The following is a 26,539-nucleotide window of genomic DNA, read 5'->3' as shown; positions in this document are numbered from 1 at the left end:
TTATTTAGTGACTTAATTCCTAAATGAGAAAACCACAAATATTATGAGGAACAAACCAAAAATAAGAAGCAAAAATCTATTCATTCTGTGAAAATCTGGACAGTTGGGAGGTATAGTTCAGCTGGGGCTGTCTTTGAGTTTGCTGCCCTTCCCCCTCACAAAATTATGGTTGAATGGAACCCTCCCCCCTGCAGCCATTCCAATGATCCATTACTTGGCTATTTCACTCCATTTACCATAAACACTAATGTGCATACTGCTTTACTTCTATGATGATTTGGATTTCATTTGAAAGTTTTATTTTGCATTTTACAGCACAAACACTAAGACATCTGCTAAACAAAGCAATGCAGTCTCACAATGAAAACAGGCTTAGCATTAAAAACTTCTCTGCCCTTGAAGCTCACATTCAATGAAACAGCATTGAAACCCACATTCAAAGAAAATACATTTTGCCAGTGGCAGATAAAGATTAACTTTGGGCTGTTTTCAAATCATAGGCCCCTTGCACATGAAACATACATGTGATGTGCTCTTTGATACACCTTTCTGATTCTACTAAATTATATTCCTTGTACAATACAGTACGGTTGTTAGATGGCATTTTAAATTTATTGTTTTGAACATTTTTCCAGTACACAATGAAACAAAATGCATGCACCAATGACAAAACTACCCAATTCAGAACATTTCCATCATAAAAGTCTACTCAACCTTCTACAGTCCACCAGTATCAGTAAATATGCACAATCTCTAAAGTAGTAAAAGTCATCTAAATAATTCCACATTAAAGAAATCTGTAACAATGAAGTGGTTGCTGCTAGCAAACAACTTTATATGTCACTGTTTATTCATCTACAAATAAAGTATCTGTTGCCCTTGAGGAATAAATTGCCTGTGTTGCATGCATCAAAAAAAAAAAAAGATAAGCTAGTAATATAGCAATAGGGACTGTACGGCAAACTGATAACAGGTTCAGGTTCATAGTTACTACTCTATGTATCTTTGCCAAAAAGGACTGCAGCATCCACCCACTTTACAACACAGTACAGTATCAGCATTGTATCTAGCTACTGTGAGAGTAGAACCCACAGCCTTCTGCATCAAAAGCAAGTACACTACCTGTTGTGCTATTAATGCAAGCAGACTTAGAATAAGCAGCACTAAAGTTTTTTTCCCCTGCAGCTCTCAGCTCCTTGTAAAAATCTACTCGACACGCAGTTGTATCTCTGAACGTTGCAGCACAAGAAATCTGGAAAAAGCCGAAATTTATTGGGGGGGGGGACAAAAGCCCAAAAACCAGGGACACATTTTAAACATTGCTTGTATAATGTTGGAAAGTTGCTAGAATAAAATGCTGTGTTACCACCATACATTTCACTGCCATGTCTTTAACCCAGGGGACCCTGTGCAAAACAGTCAGAGAAACATACCACTATGCCAAATCAGCTGTTTTGTAAAAGAGAGGAAGACAAACTTAAATGGCTACCAATTAGTGAATTCAGTTCTCAGCATAGCTGTCAACCTCTTGGCACAAAACACCTGAACAAAGCCAATAATGGGGGGAATACAGCCACCAAACATATTCAGTGAATTCAGTTCTCACTGTAGCTCTCAACCTCTTAGCAAAAAACATGTGGACAAAGCCAGTAATGGGGGGGGGGGAAACAGCCCCCAAACATTCAATGAATGGAGTTCTCACCATAGATAACTCTCATCCTTAGCACTAAATACCTGGACAAAGCCAATAGCTGTCAACTACTTGGCACAAAACACCTGAACAAAGCCAATAATGGGGGGGAATACAGCCCCCAAACATATTCAGTGAATTCAGTTCTCACTATAGCTCTCAACCTCTTAGAAAAAAACATGTGGACAAAGCCAGTAATGGGGGGGCGGGGATACAGCCCCCAAACATTCAATGAATACAGTTCCCACCATAGATAACTCTCAACCTTAGCACAAAATATCTGGACAAAGGCAATAATGGGGGAATACAGTCCCAAAAATAGGGACACATTTCAAATATCCATGTTATAAACTTAGACAACTGCTAGAACAATTTCACACAGAAGGCACCCCAGCCAAGAATCAAACCAGAGAACCTGTAGCTGTTAGGCAGCAATGCTACCAGTGTACCACTACACTACAGACTTTGCAAGGAAAAATGTAAATACAGAAACCGCAGATTTTATGAGGAACAGAACAAATATGAGGCAAAAATCTGCAAATTGTTTTTAGAAATGGTGGTGGAGAAGGAATTCAGGTCCTTGACACCTGCATCCAAGGTACAGGGTTCAAGCCTGAGTATCTCTGTCCACCACCATTTGCTCTCTCTAGCCACCAGTATATAGTAACTGGGGCATTACACACACACACACACACACACACACACACACACACACACACACACACACACACACACACACACTCCAGTGACCACCTACCTCCTGAATGTCTCAATGAACAAAGCAATTTAGCGACCACCTACCTCCTGAATGAATCCAGCCAGTGACCAAACCCACCCGCGAAACAGAGCAATCCAGCCCGTGCAATATGTCCCCTGAGAGCAGCTCACCTCTCTCAGTCCTCATTGGGTCTTCCAGCTCACCTCTCTCCTCATTGGATCTGCCTGCAGCCGAAGCAGTCCGGACCTCCTCTTCTGTGCGGTCATCACTGCACTGATTCCTGGGTGCACTTGCAGCAATGATTGCTGGGTACCTGTGTTTCTTTATCCGGACTGCTGATAAAGGCAGTCTGAAACCTTCAAATGCCTCTGTGCATGCGCAGAGGAGTCGGGACTCGTGCTTTTTTTTTTCAGTTTTGTTTTTTAGTTTTAAGGATTCTTTTTTTGTGTTTTTGTAGGTGGGAGGGCTGCAGTCTGGCAGTCCGACAGCACGAGCCGCCTCTGACATACAGTACAACAGCAGAAGCAAATCAATGCAAATAATTTAAAAATGTATATCCACACAAGGTAGCATGAGGAACATTATTAAACATAGCAATATAAAATTTAGCAACATTAAACACAGTACTATAAAACACAACACATACTAGTTATGGTATAGGACATTTTCTTGAGTCTAAGCATGCTGGTTTCAGAATGGGATAGATAGATACAGTACTGATTTTACTATTAGCACTTTGAGCTAATATATGGAATGATTCAGGCTACCAAGCTGTGTTTTCATTGTTGCTGGGTAGTATGTTAGCAGTAGTGAGTTGTTAAATGCAATGTTTTGTGTCTGTATATATGTGTGTGTGTGTGTGTGTGTGTGTGTGTGTTTGTTTCTAGTAAAGAGTCAGGATGTTGACATGAGGTATCCCATTATTGTGTGCCAGATGTTAATGTTAAGTATGTGATATGTAAATTATTTATATTGGTGTAAATAGGTTATATACACATTTAAGTTATTTAATTTGAATAATGGAAACAGATGCACCAGTTTCAGTGTTCTAACTGTGTAGTTATAAGCTTGTTCTGGTTCTTAGATTTTGTGTATTTTTAACTTGGTGAGTCTGGGCTTTAAAATTAGCCATTGTTTGTCTATTTAGTAGTTACACCTGTAGGTAGTATTTTAGGAATGTTAATAGTTTTAGTCAGAGTTGTTTATAATCTATTGGTCTGTGAATGTTTGCAAGTAGATCGTTTCAGATTGCAGGAATAACTATGGAGAAACTTTTTTCTACTGTAGCTTTGATGAAGGGAAGACTTTGGAAAGCTAGTGTTTCATCATTTCTGAGGTCTTAATAAATATGGGAGAGTTTTTAATTTTGATTTATTTGTGAGAATTTGGCATTAATTGTTGTACTTACATTTGTGTCTAGAGTTAGAGCGAAGTAAAATTGCTCTAGCTGTAATAGGAAGCCAGTCATCTTTAGTCAGGGTTGTACAATGATCTTCAGATCTAGGTGTGAGGTTAATATAACAGCACCTATTATTAACTGAGGTTCAGATGTGTGTGCTTGAGGAAGAATGAAGAGTTATGATGGGTTGGACATATTCTAGTTAGTGTATATGCACATTTTTGCAAAGACAAATCTGCCCTGAGGTGTAAGGTAGTTTGGGACTGAGGAAGAGGCTCTTGAGTGAAAACTGACTTTGAGAATATGTCCTATGCATAGTTTGAATTTTAGAGTCAGATCTAGAATAATTGCTGCATATTTATAGCTTTGTCTTTCTTTTATTTTTATCTACAGCTTTGATTGCTCAAATTAACATAACTGCTGTACATTTTCCACCACCTTCCACAATCAGTCTGGCTGAATACACTAAAAAAATAAATAAAAATAAACCAAGTGTAAACAGTTGAAAACTCTATTGACTGGTACCAGAAATAAGCGCTTTCATTTGAACCTTAAAGACTTCATCAGATTCCTGTTGAAAATCCATTCATCCAAACTGAAATAAATAAAATGTCACATGACCATCCACATTAAACTTTAAAAGCATATACACCTGAAAAATGTTCATGCACAAAATACATATAAGACTTCTTTGTAACTTGAATGAAACCTCTTCTGCAGAATATTTCTACTACAAAAAATAAATATTATTTCTTCACTTTTAACCTCTGTTGTTTTAAGACACATTTAAAATTCAAATGGTAATTTAGTCCATGATCTACAGTAGCATACTTTAAAAACAGATATTACAACATAGTAAACTTTAGCTCTTCATTTTAGGGGTTTTCAACCTTGACTAGAATGGTCCAATTTTGAGTCACCTAACAAGATTTCCTACAAGATACAATGTCACTCAAAGTGTAACAAATAAAACTAGACTTACTCCAACTTCAAGAATATCATGTCTTCTAGATGCTATTGTCAGTCATATTCTTGGAATGATTAAACAGTCAGATACTCTTTGAGATGCATTGGGTAGTGACAATCACATTCTTTTCTCTTGTTCCTTGAAAGTCTCTTCCTTTCTCTCAGGAATTTTGTCAACTCACTCTATCCTCACTTGCTGCAGAATTAAATGTCATAGACCAGTCCATAATGTTAATTGTTCAGATCCTGCAGTTGCACTCTTCAACTTTTATAATCTTCTCTTTTCTATGAAGGACAAACTGTTTCCTCACAGTCACAGAACACTGACGGTGTCTAAACTTTTGCATTTAACTTCTGATATAAAAGGGCTTACCATAAGAAGGAATATGGCATGGATTGTTTGGAAAGATGTTCAAAATATTGATTAGTTACAAAATTATCAGGACTTGAAATGTTCTACAGTGCTAAAAACTATTGCAGTTAACTTTGCATACTACACAAACCTACAAACACAGCCTCTCTGAAACCCTTGGAAGTTTTAGAGCATTATTATGGTAATATATATAAACAAGAATTTTCCTAAGACAGCCTCCTGTAATAATTTGAATCAGCATTCTATGAACAACATTAAAGCTATGTCTATGCCAGCACCACTAATCAAATCCACATTTTATAACCATCAATCAGTAAAGCTTTCAACCCTTGCTCATAAATTAGTTGAATATTCCTCATTTCAGAGCCATTAGAGAAGACAGTTTTGAAATACCTACAAAATGTTGAATGTTGACTATAAATGTAAACCAAAATTTAATTTATTACTCAATAACCTAATACATTAGGATGTACAATTTTTTTTGTAATCCCTTCATCTATATTCATATTACTACAAAAAACTCCTTATAGTTTCAAGCATTTTCTCGCTGTCCTTCTTACTAAATTCTCTCTACTAACTGTAGCCACCAACTATAGGCCTATAGCAACTGTCTGACCTTTATCAAAAATTCTTGAGAAAAGTATTTATGAAAACACCCTGAATATAGCCGAAAGACCTTTTGATTGATAAACAAAATGGTTTCCAACCACTATTTAATATGTCAGCGGATATTTTCCAACTTACCAACCACCTTTTGGATAACAGGAGAAAAGAACAAATAACTAGAGAAGTCATCCTTTATTTAAAAAGAGCACTTGGAACCGATGATCATGGTTTATTATCAGATACATTAGCTGACTATATTTTTTTCTAAAAAAGTTGTACATGGGTTTCAGGATACCTGACTGATAGAATATCTACAGTCATTACTAACAATTTATTGACATTGTCAGGTTTCCTTTCTAAAGTCGTTCTCCAGGATTCAGTTCTAGATCCCTTGCTGCTCTCTTTTATCAACAACTTTCCATAGGAAATCCTTCATTTCAGCTACATTGCCCTCAACAAAGCTGACAGACCCTTTTGATCTCTAGCCATCAACCTACAAAAGGACTTTTCAAATCTATGGAATTAGTTCTGTGAGAAAAAAATGACTATTCAGTCAAAACAGTTACAGTAATCCTTTTCAGTATCACCAGCAAAATAGGAATAGTACAACCTCTAGATCCTAATGGTACTTCACTGTCTTTTACAATACAGCAAAAGTATATAGTGACTATCAGATAGGGACCTAAATCAGCTTAAGGTTACCTACAAAATTTCTACAGAGGCTTGTAAGGCTATTGCAGTCAATGTATTAGTACCCAAGCTTGAGTACCTGTTGCCAGTTATTGCCCCTGTTTCCAAGCACAATATATTAGTCATGCAGTCTGCAAAAAATAAAATAATTACACTCATCCCTCTGACCAGTAATAAGGACCATCATTGTTTTAACATTCAAAATGGAAAAAAAAATAATAATAATAATGGTTACCTGTTACAGCTAGAACCATATTCTTCTAAATTCGTGACTTTCAAAATGATTAATGAAAACTGTTGGCCCTGATAAATAAAAGCTGACTATATAAGCCTTTATCAATTTTATTACAAGTAAAAACAGTATCTGGCTTCTTAGGTCACAGTTCTTTTTTTCTATTGGTGAAAAATCATTCAGTAAGTGATCCCAAGCTTTTTGAAATTCTTTACTTTCTGACACAAACTTGTCTGATAACCTTTCATTGTTCAGGGGAAAAGTGAAGTCTTGACTAATGAAAGAATGTCAATGCTCATGCTTCACAGACAGTGGATAACTCACATGCCAATCTTTTTGTTATTTGCCCAAACTGTAGTTAGAACATCTGGCATACTAGACTGTCCACCGCCCCCCCATAATAAGTAAATAAGTAAATACATGTAAAATAAAAAGGGTCTTTTCAAATAAGCTGAGAACTAAATAAAGGGTATCAAGCAGCTTGCTACAGATATCACACAATAAACCCTACAGCTTTGACAACACCTGCAGTAACAGCATTCATTATTCATTTATGAAACCCCAATATCTTTGCAGCTTCATAAGCCAGTGTTGAACTGCACCCCATGACATCAGCACAAGCTAACCTTACCCCTAACAGCTTGCACCTGAGGCAGCCACCCCTTCACAGCTCTCTGTTTGCCCATCTCATAACATTTCTGAGTTGTAATCCATATGTTTGATGTTTTAAATGTATAACTACCCTTTCAAACAGACTGTGTTTACATACTAATTGTACATTTGATTATTTGTTCTTGCTAAATGTTGTAAACAACGCAGCTCTTAAAACCTTGTCTAGTAATGCTTGTAGTTATACTGTTGTTAACTGTAACTGTGGTTGCCTTATGCCCAAGGTCATGGCTGAAAGTCGGCTTACTCACTGTACAAACAGGAAATAAATAAATTATACAAATAAGCAAATAAAGGTTTATTTTTGTTTAGATTTTGATGTGTCATGAAAAGCACTGAGACAGTTTTTGAGAGGTTAATGTGAAGAACATTTTCTCTAAATCTGTACAGGAATTTGAGAAATCCTTTTTGTAAGTCAGAATGTAGTGTAGTTATGAGTTAGGAAAGATTATATTGTTGGCATACAGGGTCATGTTTATGAGAGAGATAGTGGTTGGTTTGTCATTAATAGAGATTCCACAAATAAAGACTGAGAAAAAAAATGTGCTGAGTACTGATACCTTGAGGACTCCTGATTTAAATGTGCTTTTTCAATTTATCTCTACCTTGCCTTCTGGCTATGAAAATTCCTGTTCTACTAGATCTCTTCCACATCAGAAATACTATTAATTCTAAAAATGTTCACTACAAATACTTCAGCCTTCATTGCAACATAAATAGGACCTCTTTTAAAAGATAGCTTCTTATAAAAAAAATCCCCTGCCTATGGGCAGGGTTGGCAAAATGGTTAAGGTCTTTACTTCACACATACAAGATACAGAGTTTGATTCTGACCTCTGATTCTTGGCTAAGCTTGCAATAGTCTGCAGACTGATAGCCTAGTATTTACCTATAAACCTAAGATGCCATTGCATGTCAAACAATATAACACTTTGGCATCCTTCATATTCTGATTTGACAATTGAATTGATACCCATGCATTTACTCCTGTCTAAGCAGCATCACCCTTATCAATCAAGGTGGCAAATCCATCCACTGAACTCTCTGGATAGCTAAGCTCTCGATGGTCACCTGACCTCCTTCCCAGCAAAACTCTATAAACCTATGAGCTACGTGAGACAGTATAGATTACTATGACACAAGTCTGGATTTGAATTGTGTCACTTCTTATCTTCATACTGCCTGAAACTAAGAAAGTTAAGTTCCTTGTGCTTCTTCATGTTCTATAAAGTCAAAGACCCTACCAAAAATGATGAAATTTTAAACACATACATGCACATACATGCATATGGTTTACTATTAAAAAAATCAGCGTAGCAGTGCACGCCTGTGAAATATTCAAACTAAAGATGTTTGAATAGTTCATATGTGTGCTAGCCACGTAATCAAATGGAATATTTGCGAATGGTCTGTGCATTCGCAAATATAGCATTCGATTATGTACAGGGATTGCAGTACAATGTGGTAAGGGAAATACATCCCTTTCCTCACTGTAGTGCGATCTCGGAGTTGGAATATATAGTTGGGGTGTGGGAGGCTGGGTGCAGGGGGGCTTGCCCACCTGCATAAATGGGATGTTAGGTTTCCTAGTTAGGGAGTTATGGGCAGGGTGGGATTGCTGTTATGTGCCGAAAATGTCGAGTTTGACATTTTCGGCATTAACAACTGTTTTTCGACATTAGGGCCATTAGGTATTGTGTACTTTCGGCGAAACACTTCGCTCATAAGTACCATTTTTGTTTTCACTTTCGAGATTTTAATAGTAACCCCATGCGCATATATATATATATATATATATATATATATATATATATATATATATATATATATATATATTTGTATACAACACAATCAAGCATTGATCCAACTGGAATGGAGTGTACATGTAGGAATGGAGTGTACATGTAACAATACACACTAGCATGAAAAAACACAACACCTATGTGTCAGATAAGACAATTATTTAATGTAATGGCAATTCCCACAAACAGCAAACCAGGTTTCTGTGTGTGTATGTGTGTGTGTGTGTGTGTGTTTATGTATATAAGAAAGATATTCTGTTAATGGGAAAAGAAATAGTAATGAATGAGGCCACATTGTAATTGATCTACATGGAAAGGCTAAAAAGTTTTATTATTTTACAAAAAGCAAGATTTTAAAAGACTGCAATTCAATTTTAAAATATTTTTGCTTACTTACAGGTCAGGAAGTTACACCTATGTGATTCCTGTCAGCATGTTCACACCCCTTGATGTTCAGATAACCCTGGAGATCAAGTAAGTTTTTTTTCCTGCAGGTACCATGTTAAAAATAGGCCATGTCTGGCTTTGGCACACGTTATCTGATGCCAACTTCAAGTCTCAGCTTTAAGGTGATCACACTCAGTGCTTCCTGTACATGCCACGGGTGCTTTGCTTTTACTTGTCATAGAGAATATACATGGACAAAGACATTAGAATAGACAGTATAAAAGGATCATTTAAGCCACTGCAGGCTGTTCTTTTCAAGGACTGATGTCTGGCCCTGGCATTTTGTAATAACAACATGAAAAACATGTTTCTTTCAAGTACATTTAATACTGTTTGTCAGACAATCTGGAAGACAAGTTTTAAAACAGTTAAATATTTGCTAAAGTTTAACTGGGTTGCTCTGGATTATTTTACAGTACATCCTATCCACTGACAGTTCTTCTGTGTGGAGTGTCCAGAGGCAGTCCTTGTACAAGTAACTCATCTTTAAACCAAAGTACTGGTACCAAATTACATCAGGTAGGACAACAATTTATTTTGCATCTTTGATAGCCAGACATACAGAAAGGATTGTGAAACTGCAGTAATTATTTTCTTTTTCAGTCTCTGTATATCTGTACCCATTAATAATGTTAGCATGCATTTATGGGTCTACTTCATATACCCTAAATTTCATTTGACTGAAATTCATTTGACTGAGACCATAATACCGAAATTTCAAAATACAAAACTCACAAGACTGAAACCTTACAATGCTAAATTTCAACATACTAAATTGTACACTATAGACATGCACACTTATAACACCAATGACTAACTCTTTCCAGAACGTAAAAACTACTTACATACCCTTGTAACAGAAACCGGATGATTTGCGGCCCCCTAACTATATATATATACTATAGTGCGTCTACAGTGGGGTAAAGGGCATACACCTTTCACTTACCTTACAGTAGTCTACACGCTGCCACCACTATGTTGAAATTTAGCATTGTAAGGTTTCAGTATTATGAGTTTCAGTCAAGTGAGTTTTCAGTATTTTGAAATTTCGGTATTATGGTCTCGGTCAAATGAATTTCAGTAAAATGAAATTTAAGTCATATGAAGTACACCCACTTTTATTGCCTAAATCTGAGCATTTTAAAATAAATTGGTTTATTTTGAAAAAAAAATCCAAGAATGCAGAATGGAAAGAGAAGATGGCACCTTGCATCAAATTTTTGGGGGTTATACAAGATATACTCGTGTATGATTTCTTATTGTAGCTTTAAAAACAGTAATTATTGTTTATTAAGTGCAGTTTTAAAGCAAAAACCTTTGAATGTCCTGTACCTCAGTACTACGACTTTGTAACTGCAATAATTCTTTTACTAGTCTCAAAAAAAACTTTTATATCAGGTGCATGTGCTTCTATAATTGAAAGGTGCAATTTTTTCTAATTGGTCAAGAAGTTCCTTGTAACTATCTCATTGACAATGCAACCCTGAAATCTGATTCAGTAGTGAGGGACCTAGGAACTTATGTAAGCGACAAACTGTCCTTTGATCACCACGTAATACATTATTGTAAGAAAGTCCTTTTTTATTGCACAACTTATTACTAAGGGTATGGCGAGCAGATCCAGGGATGTGATAATTTCACTGTATTCTGCACTCATCAGGCTGATCATTGTGTTTAGTATGCTCTACTGTATGTACCTGACCAAGCATCTGACAACTTGAATGCCCAAAATGCTTTCTAACTAAGAATGTCAAGGTCCTAAATCATAAAAACTATACAGACTGTCTGAAAGCTTTATCCCTGTTCTCAGTCATACAGGCTACTGAAAGGCAATCTCTGCCTCAAGTACAGATCCTCAACAGATCCTACCCTGTCAGACCTACTACGCATTTACAAATCCAATGGGGGCATAAACTCCTGCTCAAGAGATCTAAATGTTTTTTGTAACATAAATAAAATATGGGAGAGATAGATATGTATCATAGAAAATACCAATTTTTGGAATTGCCTTTTTCTCCACATAAAACAAAGTACTTCTATTACACTGTTCAAACATAATCTGGAGAAATAGCTGGGTAACCATGAATTTACCCCAGTTTAGTACCCCTGTCCCTCGAAGAGTAGGATAACATGTAAACATTCTTGGTTATTCATACTTAAAATATAAGGGCTAATAACTTCATGGTAATTTATACCTAGACTTCTAAAGATTCTCATGGATCAATAGCCTAGTAAGTACCTATGAACCTGTGAACCTACAGTGCATTGCAATAGAAGGTTTTAGCCCTGTGACGTAATCTAGAGAAGAATGTCTTATAAATGGATCCAAAATACTGAAATATCATTGAAAATTATTTCCCACATTTTTGGATAAGTTAAATATCAACATATTGGCAAATATGAATTACCTAATAAAATTACACAAATGCAAGAATAAATAGTAATTAGGGTTTACCAGTGGGGCTGTGCCCCAGCATCCCTGAAGTAAAGACTGTGCCCCCCACTCCCCTACTCTTCCACTAACTGAATCTGTTAAGTACAAGGTGACAGTGCCTCAGAATACAGGTAACAGCTGGACTTGTCAGTAAGTACAATTATTTACCTGGCTCTGAAGTAGATTAGCCTCAGCTTATATTCAACAGGTTATTGAGATGTGGAGGTGACTCCCACATGTTGGGAGGATGCAGAGAGAGTGAAATCGCCATGTTGAAGTCAGTGTGGTACTAACATAGTATGAATAGGAGCAAATCTGTCAGTAAACTGTTACATTTCTGATAGATGCTGAAAAATCTTTAGAGCACTGACCATTTCCTGAAGAAAGTGTTTTTCCCTAAAATTCTATGTAGAAAATGTAATCAGATACTGCATTTAACCTATATGCCATATGCATTTATCTTATCTGAGCTAAGTCCTGAGCCATTAGTCATTCAGTGTTGTACTGTCAATGCAGCGACTATGTTCCTGACAAAGATAAAAAAAATACCCTGACATTCAAGGTTTATAACACCTGGCTGTCATAATTAGGTGTCAATGGACTTTATTTAGATTCTATAACTCTTCCACCCAACACAATTTTCTAAATACGAGGCAAATGGGAATGGGCCTTAAATCCCACACTGCTGATACCAAATTATGTCAAATGTTGTAGTTTCAGTCTCTTGGATGCTTCAATCTAAATCTCCGTGCATCTCATCTCCTTCTTTAGTCCATGCTGATGTTTTCTCTTCTTCTCTGTAGCATCATGCCATCTCATTCTGTTGGTTGCTTTAATCTCAGTGCATCTCACCTCCAGATATAATATCTTTATTCAATCTGCATTTCAAGATCATCTGGGGACACACCTGCAGCCATTGCCATGCTAACTCTGTGTCCAGGGGACTAAACACTGAATGCATACAATGTGTCAGTTAAGTTATTTTTGCTTAAACCGGCATGTGGGTCTCCTTTTGATTTATACTATGATCAAATGTACCATTGACATCTTGGAGTATTCCACAGTGCCCATCTTACCAATGTCCTAATTACTATGACTAAAAAAATAAAGTAACCACTGCACAACATATACAGCTGTGTGGTTTACTTTGTGATTCAAGGTTTTGCACAGTTTTTCATGACAAGATTGTGTTGCAGGCTATAAAAGTTCATTTTATACACTGCTGCAAACCAAGTATGTCATGAACAGGTATGGAATGAATTCCACTGCTGCCATGAAATATGTGAGGAGCACAGTTATGGGCCATAAATCTTGCCCTCCTGCCATCACATTGTGCCAGGAGGAAGGGTTATAAAACCTAAATAAACTCCGCCAGCACCTAATTATGAGGGCCAGTTGTTATAAACCTTGAATCTCGCATCACTGCCACCAAATATGTATACTGAAAGGTGTGTTGCTTTAATAGCTTACATCGTGTGCACTTCTGCCTTGGATTATGAACATTTGTTACACACAAGTAAGCTTTACACTGTTATCTATAAAACAAGAATACAATCACTGACTTCCCAGAATTTCATCCACATGAGACTGAGCCCAGTACCTCCTAGTACAAGCTTGCCAGCACTTGAGAGTTAATCAGCACACTATTTTTCATACATGCACTCCCAATGTTTAATAGGAGGGGCTGTTGATATATTTCAGTAACAGTGCTCTCTCTGTAGTTACACTGTGCTGTCAATAATCAGATTATTAATTTGAAATCAAGATCAAAGTTAGTGTCCACAGTTTCTATGAGCAAGCCAACATTAAATTAGAATAAACGTTACCAAGCCATCTGTCTTCATATAGGGTGGATACTAACAGCCCTTAAAACATACTTCAGCTGCAAGCCATTATGAATGAAAAAATTAAAACAAAAAATATTTTAATTTCATTTTATATATATATATATATATATAATTGGATTGCAGCTGCAAAGTGGAAGAAGAAAATATTTCATATGGACAAACTGATGACAGGAAAAAAAAACTATAAAACTGTGTCTGTTACTGTTATCTAATCTCTCGCATTACATGGAGGGCCATGTTTACACTAAAAATAAAAACAGTTAAATAATATCCTTGTTAAGTGCTACTACATGCTTTAATAATGCTTAGAGGATTGCTAAGCATCCTTTATGCACTATTAAAGTCAGGTCTGCACTAAAAACAGACAGTGCTGACCAGTGAACAGCAGTAGCCGGTAGGAGTAGTTTTGTTAGAACTCCTGTTTCTACCTGCTGTCTGCTAAACTAGACAGGGCATTTTGAATTAAATAGCTTCCATTACACAAGGAATACATAAGGATTTCACCCCCCCCCCAACACACACACACACACACACACACACACACACACACACACACAGCTTTAGGTTTCAAAGCCAACACAATGCATCTTGTTTTATTTTTATTTTTAAATCAAATTTTTGACTAATTTCTAGTACATGGAGAAGATATGTCTCCATGCACTACAAATAATTTTGATTGAATCTCTGATTATAAATGTATGTGTATATATATATATATATATATATATATATATATATATACACACACATATATATATATATACATATATATATATATATATATATATATATATATATATATATATATATATATATATATATATAAGCCACAAGGCTCCATATTAGGCCCCTACTGTTTTCCATCTTTATTAATGACTTGTATACACTCATACCAAACGTCAGCTGTATCCAATATGCTGATGATGCCACCCTGATTTGCTCAACTACTTCTCCCACAGACCTGAGGGTCGCTACCCAGTCCACCTTTAATACCATAGAAAATTGGCTCTCTGAACGTAGATTGTTACTAAATCCCAAAAAAACTAAAACGCTGTTATTCTCTCCAACTCATAGGTCTGCCGCCTTCACCTTTACCATAAATGCAAAAGATGGGGCAATAATTTCCCCTGACCCCTCTACAAAATTACTAGGTGTCATTATTGACAATAACCTAAAGTTTGACCTACATGTAAATCAAACAATCAAGAACATCAATAAAAAACTTGGGTCACTGTATAGAATAAAAGCCTTCCTAACCCCTCCAGCTAAGATGGCTATAGCTCACTCTCATCTACTCTCAGCACTTTTATACGTCTCCCCCCCCTTCTCTCCAATTTAAACAAATCTGTACTAAATAGACTGTCAGCCTGTTACAATCATATTGCCAGGTTTGCCACTGGAATGCCTTTTAAAACACACCACTGCATCAATCTAAAACAGCTTGGGTGGCTAGAAATTCCTAGTCTCATCCAATATAACCTGCTGATCATGGCTAACAAAATCCTCTATAACCCAGATAACACACCAGCCCATCAAAATATTATCACCCCCCCACAACAATCCAAGACTGCTTCGATCCTCGAACAAACTTCTAATTCAGACAATTAAAATCAACAATGCCACTGGAGATGCCCTCTTTGCTAATGCTGCAGGCAGAGCCTGGAACTTAGTTCCAGGTGATATTACTTTGCTCTCCTCCCTAGGACAATTTAAAACTAAACTCAAACAACATATGGCATTTAACTGGCTTTGCCACTGCAACAAGCCCGGGTAACTCTCAACATGAATGTGAATAACCCAACTAACTATTTTCGACAGATTTTTTTTCAATTCAAGATTACTCTCAAGCGAAAGTTAAGAAAAGGAAAGCAGCACATCTAATTCAAAACCCTCTACAAACCTGTTTAAAATTTGTTCCTGGGGTACCTAGATTGTTCCTTTCCATGGTGTAGTAGTGCAACTTCTGATGGAAACATAAACATGGCAAAAATAAAATATCCCATACTCTTAGAAGACAACAGTTTTAAATTCTATATTTGTAATAAAATATATAGCTGTTTACATTTTGAAATAACATATATCATCTGACAATTAGTACTTAACCTTTTAGATAAGAGTTTAGTGATGTATGTGTGGAATATAGCACTGATTTAGCTCAATAAGTCCTATTTATCATAACTAGTGAAACATTTAATTAGCTTAAATAATACAAATAAAGTACTTTTGAACATATTTAACATACACATTTGCATTTCTGATAAGAAACCTATAAAACTGTGTGCATTATCATAGTATTCTTTAATAAGGAAACTCACTAGTATAATGTTTTGCGGACTAGGTTTAACCATGTAAAACTTGGCAAATACTATTCCATGTATTCAGTAAGGAGTTCACTGCATACAGCACAGCCAGAACACTAGAACATTCTGCAAGAAATCAGATTACCCTTTAGGATGAGGTTCTGCTGAAAAGAAGATCCTTCTTGAATGTAAACTGATTGAGTTGCTCCATCATTTCTATGAAAACAGAGAGCTGTCACTGTCTTCAACAGTAGAGAGTGAGGAGAATCATGTGACATTTCCATTCTGTTTATAAGAACCTGAATCAGGAGTATCAGAAGCTGTGCATATAGATATGCAAAATGTACATAGACTTTCTCCCCACGCTCTTACCATAACATCCTGGGAGTATCAGAAGCTGTGCGTATACATATGCACAGTGTATATAGACTTTCTCCCCACGCTCTTACCATAACATCCTGATGCATGGTGCATGGTCCAGAACTAGGGGAACTGAGAATTCTGTTTTGATGGCTAAAGGTTTTAATCTGAACTTACATACAAACATTATTTTCCAGAAAACTATAGTTTAAGCTTTCACTAATGATCTGTAAAAACTGTTCAACTCTGGCTCTGCTTTTTCCTGGCAAATTTAATGTACAATAACTAGACATCCCAGGACAATACTAGGTCAAATAGTTGCTTTTCCAGCCTGCAAAACTGATATGACCTTTTATGGCTGGCTTTTTTATATATGCTGACTGCTGTATTATCAGTTTTACCTGTAAGAATCTTGAAAAAGAGAAAACTTGAAGGTTTTGATCATCATTAACACAGCTAACATCTGCAGAGTGATGTGGAGGCCCATTTTAATATGTCAACTGGACTACCAAGGACACCAAAACAATTTCCAAGTCACAGTCAAAGGTACCATTTATCAAAGTACGTTTTAGCGATGGAATCAGAAATGGCTTGCATATACTGCAAGTGATTCAAGTCAACTATCATTAGAACATCTTGATTAAGAAAGGTACCACTAATATGACTGGAAGTTTTAGGTCTAGAGAATTCTGATGCAGATCCAAGAGAATTTCTGAGATGTTCTTGAAATTACATCATGTGAAATCTAGAATTCTGAACCATCATAGGAGGCTGTCATATGGCACAGTAGTGTTAGAGACAATCTAACAGCAGTGAATATAGCAACACAATATGCTGAAACAAGAATGTAATCTTCTCTCTGCTTCTGGAGTCAAAAATATTGTTTCCTGGATTATGGACAATGTAATCCCCAGGAAAAAGTCTTTCCTCTGTCAGGGGAATCAAATATGATTTCTTCCTACTGGCATTAAAGCTAGGGCAATCTAATAGAATTCTAACATTAAAACTGTCCATCAACTAATCACTGCAAAGAACTTGAATTAAAAAGTTGTCCATATAAAGATAAATGTAACTACTGTTTATTTGAATGCTGCCATAGATGCAATTAGGCATTTGAACAACATCATGAGTACAGTTGCCAATCTAAAAAGGGAACTCAAAACTGAAATGCTAGTTACTCACTCTGAATCTGAGCAGTGTCTGTGAGGCGTAACATATGAGAATGGCAGAAATTAGCTATTAACTCTGTTGAGGCTATTCAAACCCAATGAATTAAGACAAGTAGGATACTCAGAAGAGTAGCCATTTTGAAATTTCTGACTTTGAGTCATTTGATTAAGTCAAAGCTATGATATTCATTCTTTGACACATGTGGAATCAGAAGCAGTAGCTTTTCTCCTTGTGAGAAGTAGAACACATTCTTATAATGTTCCTCCTTAACACGTGGAAGATATGATCAGCCCTGCTAACGTGGGACTTGACAAGAATTCTGCCTTGTAGTCTGTCTCCAAAGCACTCATTTCCCAAAGGTCAATGGAAATGTCCAACTTCCTATACAAGTTAAAAGCTGCCCCACCAGCACCAAGACAGCATTTGAGTGCAGAAATGGGCAGACAGAATATGCGACAAAAAGTAAGTTTAACTGCTTCACCTTCATGGTGAGATGCAAGAATTTAGAATAATTGCTTTTTTTGTGTGTGTGTGTTAGGAGTGAAGGACTAAAATAACTTTTCTTCTTCAGGATATTTACCTCCTTTGTAGAAACCTTTATCACTGTGAAGGGGAAGGGAAACAATGGCTATCAGGGTCACAATGCGGAATGTGGGACAAATCAGTAATCTTTTTAGAGGAGAAAGAGAGTGATTGTAATGCTGCTCAGGGAGGTAGTTGACTTTGTAGTGCTGCAGAACTTAAGCTGCGAGCTGGAGAGGTTAGGAGGTTGCAGAAGAGTGGTCACCTTTGGGTAGGGTTCCATGCTCAGTAGTGAAAGTAGGGAAAGTGGCTGAATGAATAATTAGAGAAGAATTGTAATGAGATTGCAAAGGGTATAGGGTACGAGGAAAGGGGAGAAGAGTAGCAGAAGTGTGGAGTTGGTTGCTAATACATAGACTAATAGAAGAAGAAGATAGAGAGATCTTAAGAGTGGTTTTAACATAGTTTTGGATCTAGTGATGGGTAGACTGTACAGTACAGTTTCATAATTGAAGACAGAAGGTGATAAGTACAGAAATGGAGGAGTTTGTTGAATATTTGGTAAAATAGGGAGGGAGGAGGCAATACATATTTTCAAGGGATTAAAATAAGCAGGCAGTTAAAGTGATCAAATTATTGGTTGATGTTTTGATTGCAGGAAAGGTGAAATGGGTGAACATTATGGCTAGATGTAGTTTGGATCATGTGATTGTGGTGTTGACTTGCTATGCAAATGGGCTTTTGTTACCCTAGAGAGAAAGGTTTACCAAATGCATATTAAGATATTCAGGATAGGTGGTTCACTTTTGGAATATGTATAGACAAATAACAGAAGCCTGCAGGAACTAGGCATTCAGAGGAGATAACTAGTATTCAAACTGCTTAAAAGGAGATGAAAGAATAAAATGTGGGACAGCAGCTAAATATGAACAAATGACACTGAAACTGGCTGGAGTTAAGGACAAGTGATGCACAGACAACTCAAGGTTTACCGCAGTACCAGAACAAACCAAAGAAAAGGATTGTGAAAACTTTATGAGAAATTGCCTTAACACATAGACTGGATTTTCTGTTGCTGACATTAAAATAGAATGATAAGGAGAAAGTAGCCAAGGCCTATATTTTTAAACAGGAAACGTATGAGCTAAAAAAATTAATTCTGTATATTTTGTGGAGGAAGGAAACAACCATAAAGGGATTATGTGGATAAGGACTTTTTAGAAAAACAAACAGAAATTATTTACTTCATAAAACCCTGTTTATAAATGAAATTTTGTTTCAGGTGATTGTATCCTGAATTACTTTGAGTTGTCTATCCACTTACATTAAAATCCTACACAGAGATTTGACGGGCAAAAGATAATCTGGAAAAAAGAAAATAAGATTTGGAGACAGGAGGTGGTAATTTCCTGTTTTCTAAAAGAAAATGACGGCTAAAACAAAAAACAGGAAATGTTTTTCAAAAAGCGGAAATACCATAAAAAACAAAGCATCAGAAACATTGAGAGAGGACAGCACTTGAAAAGGATAACTGCTTCTATGAAAATTATGTAATGCATTCAAAATGTGAGCTACATTCTAAATGATACTTTAAAGCAACTAAAACCAGGAAGTACCAGAAAAAACTATTTGATTACTATAAACATAAAAATTACACCTCAAATTTTACTTAAAAACATTATATCTAACTGATTGGGGGGGGTTATACTACATGTTGTCTCATGAAAGGCCCCGTTTTCAAATTGCAAACTGTTTTATGTTGCTTTTAGTAAATAAACTATGACAGTGGAGGAATGAAGGAGAGCAAGAGAGGTAAATGAATGAGAATGAAAGAGGAAACTGCTATATTATTTGATAAAATCCAGTAGGCATTACGTAGTACTGTATACAGTTAGTTCTGCTAATAAATGCACTAGTCAAGAAAGGCATTACAGTTAATGAGTCAAGTATATTGACTGAAAGTAAGCCAGATAGCAAGATTCACAAAAGTAATGCACTGAAAACATCGATGGACATTGTTTAAATGCAAGCAAATATGTGTATAACTAAGGACGTTTGATATAATTAAAATGTAAAAGATGCACACTAGAAGATATCGTAAAAACACCAAAATCAGTAAATGCCAGCAGGAAAATAACCATTGTAGTTTGTTTTTAGGCTGCCTGGTTAATGCAACATTTGTTATTAGGCTTCATTCAGAATGGAATATTCTCTGTCTGCAGATTAACCTGTCCCCAATGCTGCTGGAAGGTAACTTACCTTCCTTGACAAGCTGTGCTTGACTGCAAGAGGATGAAGTTGTTGTATCTGGTAGTTTAGCTTAACCTTATGAAAACAGCTACAGCTTTTGAAATATCTAATGAAAGTTAAAGATGATATGCTAAAATGTAATGGACAATCTGTAGAAATCAGTATGGAAAATAAAGGAATGTAGATAGCCTGGCCATCTATCAGCACAGTGATAGAGGGACAGCTTCAGATGTAAAATGTTGCAGGCATGTAAAATAAACAGACTACTGATTTATAATAACTGTTGTCTAGCCAAAATGAGTAAATCAGGGTTTTATACTGATTAGATAGGACTTTACACTGTTATTTGTGCAGCGCTTCAGGTCTGTTGTATTGAGAAAACATATTGCTAATATGCTGTTTTGTATTTCTGTAGAGTGGGAATTGTGTTTTCTAATTAGAGATTAGGTTCATTTGGGACAATATTTCACAAAACTTTATAAAGTGACTCAAACACCAGTAGGACCAGACTATGACAGACAAGTTAGTAACAGAATGGCATAGAATGTAGGTTAATTCGAATTAAATATATATTTTACTGTGGCACAATTTAAATTATTAGTTTGGAATGTTAATGGGTTAGTATACAGGAAAAGCAAGGTAAGAAAGGACCATATTTACAATAGGAATGTAGAGATAATGTTCAGGAAGATGCCTGAATCATAAATAAATGAATATTTTGTAAGGAAACATGTGAGGGACAGTTTCTTTGCTGGAATAGGAGTGTGAAAGAAAAAAAGAGTATGGGAGTAAACATTGAGGAACACATGAAGGACTGGTATGGAAGATTTATAGTGGTGAGAGATTCTTGGCAGGGTATAAGAATTAAACTGTCTATACGATATATGCCATCAAAAGAAGACCAAATTTAGGGAATGTTATGGGAGAGGTTAGTCTTTTATGAAAGACACATGGTAGTAGTTGGAGATTGGAACACCACAGGAAATAAGATGCTGTCTTTGGAAAGCTAAGATACCACAGGATACAAGCTGAGAGCAGATATTTATAGAAATGTAAGGATGCATTTGGGCTTACCGTTATAATAAAAATAAAACAGAATGAAGCAGAATACAGACATTTTCAGTAAAGAATGGTTCTTTGGCAAAGTTGTATATATCAAATAGATATTGTTTGTCAAAATAACACAGTAACATAAGCCAAACTGTGAAAGTATATCCAGCGGTAGTGTCAAACCATGTACTTATACAAGCTGTATTTTGTAATCAAATAAAAGTCTATCACAATAAAATCGGTATTTTCCAGTATATCTTCTGAAAAGAAGATATTTAATGATTGGTTGAGCTGTTATTAAATCTGAATACAAGCAATAAAGAGCTGCCCCGAGATAATTCTGAAGATTTTGGATTGAAGAGAAGAAATGTATTGACAATTAAAGCAAATGAGATATGGAATAAACTGCAGTGGTGGTGCTGCGGTAGCGTTGTCGCCTCACAGTTAGACGTTGTCCATTCAATTCTCAGTTAGAGCGTCTACTGTGTGATGACATGCTTGAATGGGCATTCCTTCGTTGAAGGTTGTGCATTAGGCCTGGCAAGCCAGCACGTAAAACTCTACTGCCAATCATTAGCAGACCGGAGTTCCGCTGTGGCGACCCCTAACCGGGAAAAGCCGAAAGATACACACACACATACACACACATTTACAGTAGATCTCTGGAGGGCTTTAAAAAGTGAAGGATTTTCAGAAATGAAAAAGAATACATTGAACACAACAGAGTAAAGACCAAATGAAAGAAGATAAAATTCTGATAAGATTACTTAAAAAATATGAATAATAATAGAGCAATGGCTTTAAAACAGCATCCAAATTGTTAGTTCAAAACATTATGCAATAGAAGGCTGAAAGGATAATAACCCAAATCAGAAATTATGAGTATGGTAGGGTTGAAGTGTATCCAGGATTAATAATGAATGTAATAGTAAATTATTACAATACACCTTTTAGAAGATGAGAGCAATACACAGAAAATTTTAACATATATGAAGACTATTGCAACTTCCTCTGTTAAGAAAAGAAGAAAGAGGTATATTAAAAAAGAAAAATTAAGGAAATTGAAATTATAGAAACAGAAGAAACCAGAATACAAGGGAAAAAAACTCTGGTAGTGATGGGATTAAAATAGCATTATGGGAAAAGAAACAACAAGAGATAAAAGTCTGGCAGTTACTTTTTTAAGAATATTATTTCCTAAGTGGGGATGGTTCCTTAACTTGGGATATTTTCAAAGTAAAAGAACTGGATCTGTGTGGATACCTATAAGGTAGGCAAACATTTGGAAATATTAACAGAACCATTATGATTCAAAAGGAACATTAGGTAATAATAATATTTTAATGTCAAGTCTGGACACCAAAAAAGCATTTGACAGAGTGAGCTGGGAATTTAGGAAGAGATCTTCTGAGGCTTCTGGGTTTCCACAAATATGAACATCAATATTTAATCTCTATGGTGGAGTTAAATCTAGAATAAAGTGTAATGCCGAGATGTCTAAAGCATTTAGGCGTAAAAGAGGAACTAGGCCAGGTTGTCCACTTTCACCCTTACTCTTTGCTTTGCATTTACAGCCAGTAGCTGTGGACCTAAGGCAATCAAAGACAACTGAACATAAAGCTAGAAACATTACTAAGAAAAGAACCTTTTTTGTGGATAACATAATATTGTGTTACCAATGTGGGATGTGGTATAAAAATTGTATTTCATTTGCCACAACTTAGATTAATATAAATTAATATATCTGATTCAGGACACAAGTAATATACCAAACAGAAGCATATGATAGGCATTGTATCCTACAAAGTAACAACAGAATGACTTGAGCATTTGGGCAGATCTAGGAAAGAAATATAAATGTTATAGTTTATATACAGTATTATATGCATAAATTTATTAAGCAAGTCTTTATGTTAAAATACATTAGCCCTTGAAGAAATAGAATAATATCAATAGGTTATACTACGGATAGTAAGGAGAAAGATGGGAGAAAACATAATGAGCATTTGGAAAAGAAAGAACCAAGATTTTGGTTGTAGATGATAAATGGAGATGAGATAGTCAAATGGAGTGAAGCTAAACAAACTTTTGGTTATTGAATTCGCATCAACTTGCAAACACAGATCTAATTTTAGAGTACAAGGAAGACATGCAGAGTAGTTTATGTAACTGAAGACAGAAGATGAATGACAGCCAGTAAAGAGCAATAAGTATACCATATCAAGCATTGTGAGGTTTGGTACAGTCTGAAGGTAAAACTAGCATGTACTAAACAATTAAGGGAAGACATCACAGATGATCAGTGGAGAGGAAATGTGTCACTACCCTAAATATACAACTAAATCAAGAAAGTTTGTAATTTTTAATGGAAATGTTTGCACAGGTATGGCTATACTACTACATGACTTGAAAAAAAATGTTCCTATAGACAAAAGGCATATGTCGGAGACATGATGTCTCAAAAAGAGATAATGTATGAAGTTGAAACCTCTTCCAAAGAATAAACCAAAAGCCAAAAACAAATGTCAAACTCCATAAAGGCCTCACTGCACTTCAAATCAAAATCCAGAAAGACCTCATTTTCTTTTGACAAAGTCTGTTGTTAATTCATGAAAAAGAAAGCGCACAACTCACTGTGATTATTTTAATAAACATTTTCCTGTCTGAAATGTGGTGAGATCTTTTTGGAGTTATGTACAAAGTTGCTTCAGTACAAAAATGACTTGAGTAATGTGCTACTTCCTTATACTTATAAGAACATGTAAGTTCGGTATAGAGGTGTTTTGGTTGAGTTGTAAAATAACAAGTACTAAAGAGGTAAAAGCACTGCTGTCTTGAGTGCTAAAACTAGTGAAGAAAGCTGTAACTGGAAAAAGGAAAACCAAAGACAAACCATTAATATGAGAGATGAAAAAGATGATTAGAGAGATTACAAATAGTATAACTGAAAACTGTTAGATATCAGTTAGCTGTATGGGGTGTAATGAAAACTGAGCTGGAAGAGGACATTGACAAGGAACAAAGTATCTAAGATGTATATTTAATAAAGTAGACTGCAATACAAAGGGTAAAATCACTGGTCCAATTGCTAGTATTTGTAATACAGCGAAAATAAAAACCAAGCCAAGCTAGATTTTCCACTGTGTGAATCTTTAACACCTCTTGTATTAGCGGTAACATGGGATATATGCAAATTACCCATTAAGGAATCAGGTGTTTCAGCTATATGGCAGGTCTGGATGCCCATGACTTTTTTTCCTTTTAAGTCTGTTATGGACAAATTCAGGCCAAGAAAGCCAAACCCCACTATCTGTGGACATGCATGTTTCAGCCTTCTTATGGCCTCATCAGCACAGCATAAGTGGACTGTTTGGCTAACATTTGGAAACACAGGGTTGTCGTACCCAGCTGATATCCATACTATTTAGGGTGACTTGCAAAATATCCCAACTAACAAACTAAAATAATGAATAACAGGGTCACACAGGAACAAACAATCAGCAAAAACCAAAAGAAAAACCCAGCCAAGCTAGATTTGCTACTGTGTGAATCCTTAAAACATCTTGTATTACAGGTAACATGTTTATTACAGACTTAAAAGGAAAAAAAGTCATGGGCATTCAGAACTGCTATATAGCTGAAACACTTGATGTCCTTAAGGGGTCATTTGCATGTATACCAACTAAGTCCAGATAACAAACATCAGATACACGGAAGGCTTAAAAAGCTTTAAAAACAAGTCTACTGACTTGATCAGAGTATAGCAAATATTGTATTGTGAAAAAATATGAATTAAATGCACCAACAAAATAGTTTTACATATGATTTAGACTAGTATACCATTGTTCCTTCTTGGCTTACATACAATTAAAAAGAAATATATATTTTTATAGTATGTGAGTTTAAGTGCATTTATGACTTTTATACAAATGAACATTGTTGAAGATTTCAACAACAGACAACATATTAGTCATGGTCCTTGGGTACTGTATATTGGTTCAAAGGTAATTACTGGGCTAATGACCACTAGGGGCCTTTTCCCAAATGTATATGACAGTTTTGATAACCTAGGATTATTTTAAGGGGTATATGTAAGCTTTGTCATGGCTAGTCAAGCATTTATAGGCTGTCTTTGTTTACTAGACACATAGATGCCAGACCAGGAGTAAATTTCCAATTCCCTATCCACTTATCCAAGTTATACTTGCATTGCATTAGGGAAAAACTCTGCTTCACATGGATGAGAGGTCTGTTTCAGCGAATATGTCCTATTTATGTTACATGATGATGTTTCTGTCCATTGATCAGATAATTCTGATCCTGTTTGTTCTGCAGATGTGCAACAGGTCCATAACAGTGTGATCAGAAGATGCTTTCTAGGCCGGGTATAGATCACCTCTCAGCAGTCTAGAAGACACCAAGTATAAGGGTAGGGTATTGAGGATGTCCACGCAGGACACGTTGTTTTTGCCCATTTGAAACTGGGATGTGTTTAAATTATATTTTTTTCATCTCCCGTCCCCCTTCCACCCACCATTTGCTAGGTGACACTACTCATTCTCAAGCTTCGCAACAAGTTAGATGTGAGCTAGCATTGTCATTTATGTGGATGTAATAGATGTTTATAATGTGGTCCCACACAAATGACATCATGATTGTGGGGGATATATGTTTGACTATTTAATAAAGAGGCCAGCCAACATATGTGCAGCAGACACTAGCCTCAATTTACTGGTCATTACTGAATATTTACCATTTTTTTAGAGACAGATGTGAAGCATCTTGACTGCAATCCACTCTGTCCATTTTTTGTATTCTGTTTGAGGCGACTCTAACTTTCTATGTCATATATCCACATAAGTAAACTCTTTCATTCATTTAGCTGCATATGCTGAGACCCCATAAAGATGTCTTGGCTTTGAACCAAATGCTTTTGTATAGATTAGAATGTTATGGCTTACCACATCACTCTCTCATTTTCCAGAGTGCAGTCCATATACTTTATATTCCTTTT

At 35.9% G+C, this 26,539-nt stretch overlaps 1 protein-coding gene across 1 annotated transcript in view; it reads left to right on the top strand.

Annotated features, from left to right (window-relative positions):
• LOC122797789 (myelin regulatory factor-like) overlaps positions 1–26,539 on the top strand; it is a 617,672-nt gene that overhangs the window by 568,025 nt on the left and 23,108 nt on the right. The window contains exons 17-18 of the mRNA XM_044066309.1: positions 9,545–9,619; positions 10,009–10,111. Of these exons, the coding sequence (XP_043922244.1) occupies positions 9,545–9,619; positions 10,009–10,111 (178 nt within the window). The remainder of the gene's footprint in view (positions 1–9,544; positions 9,620–10,008; positions 10,112–26,539) is intronic.

The sequence above is a fragment of the Protopterus annectens genome, chromosome 3.part1 (assembly GCF_019279795.1).
Source record: "Protopterus annectens isolate FY-2018-M chromosome 3.part1, PAN1.0, whole genome shotgun sequence".
Lineage (NCBI taxonomy): Eukaryota > Metazoa > Chordata > Ceratodontiformes > Protopteridae > Protopterus > Protopterus annectens.
The sequence above is the reverse complement of the archived record's forward strand: the minus strand, read 5'-3'. Positions and strand labels throughout refer to the sequence as shown.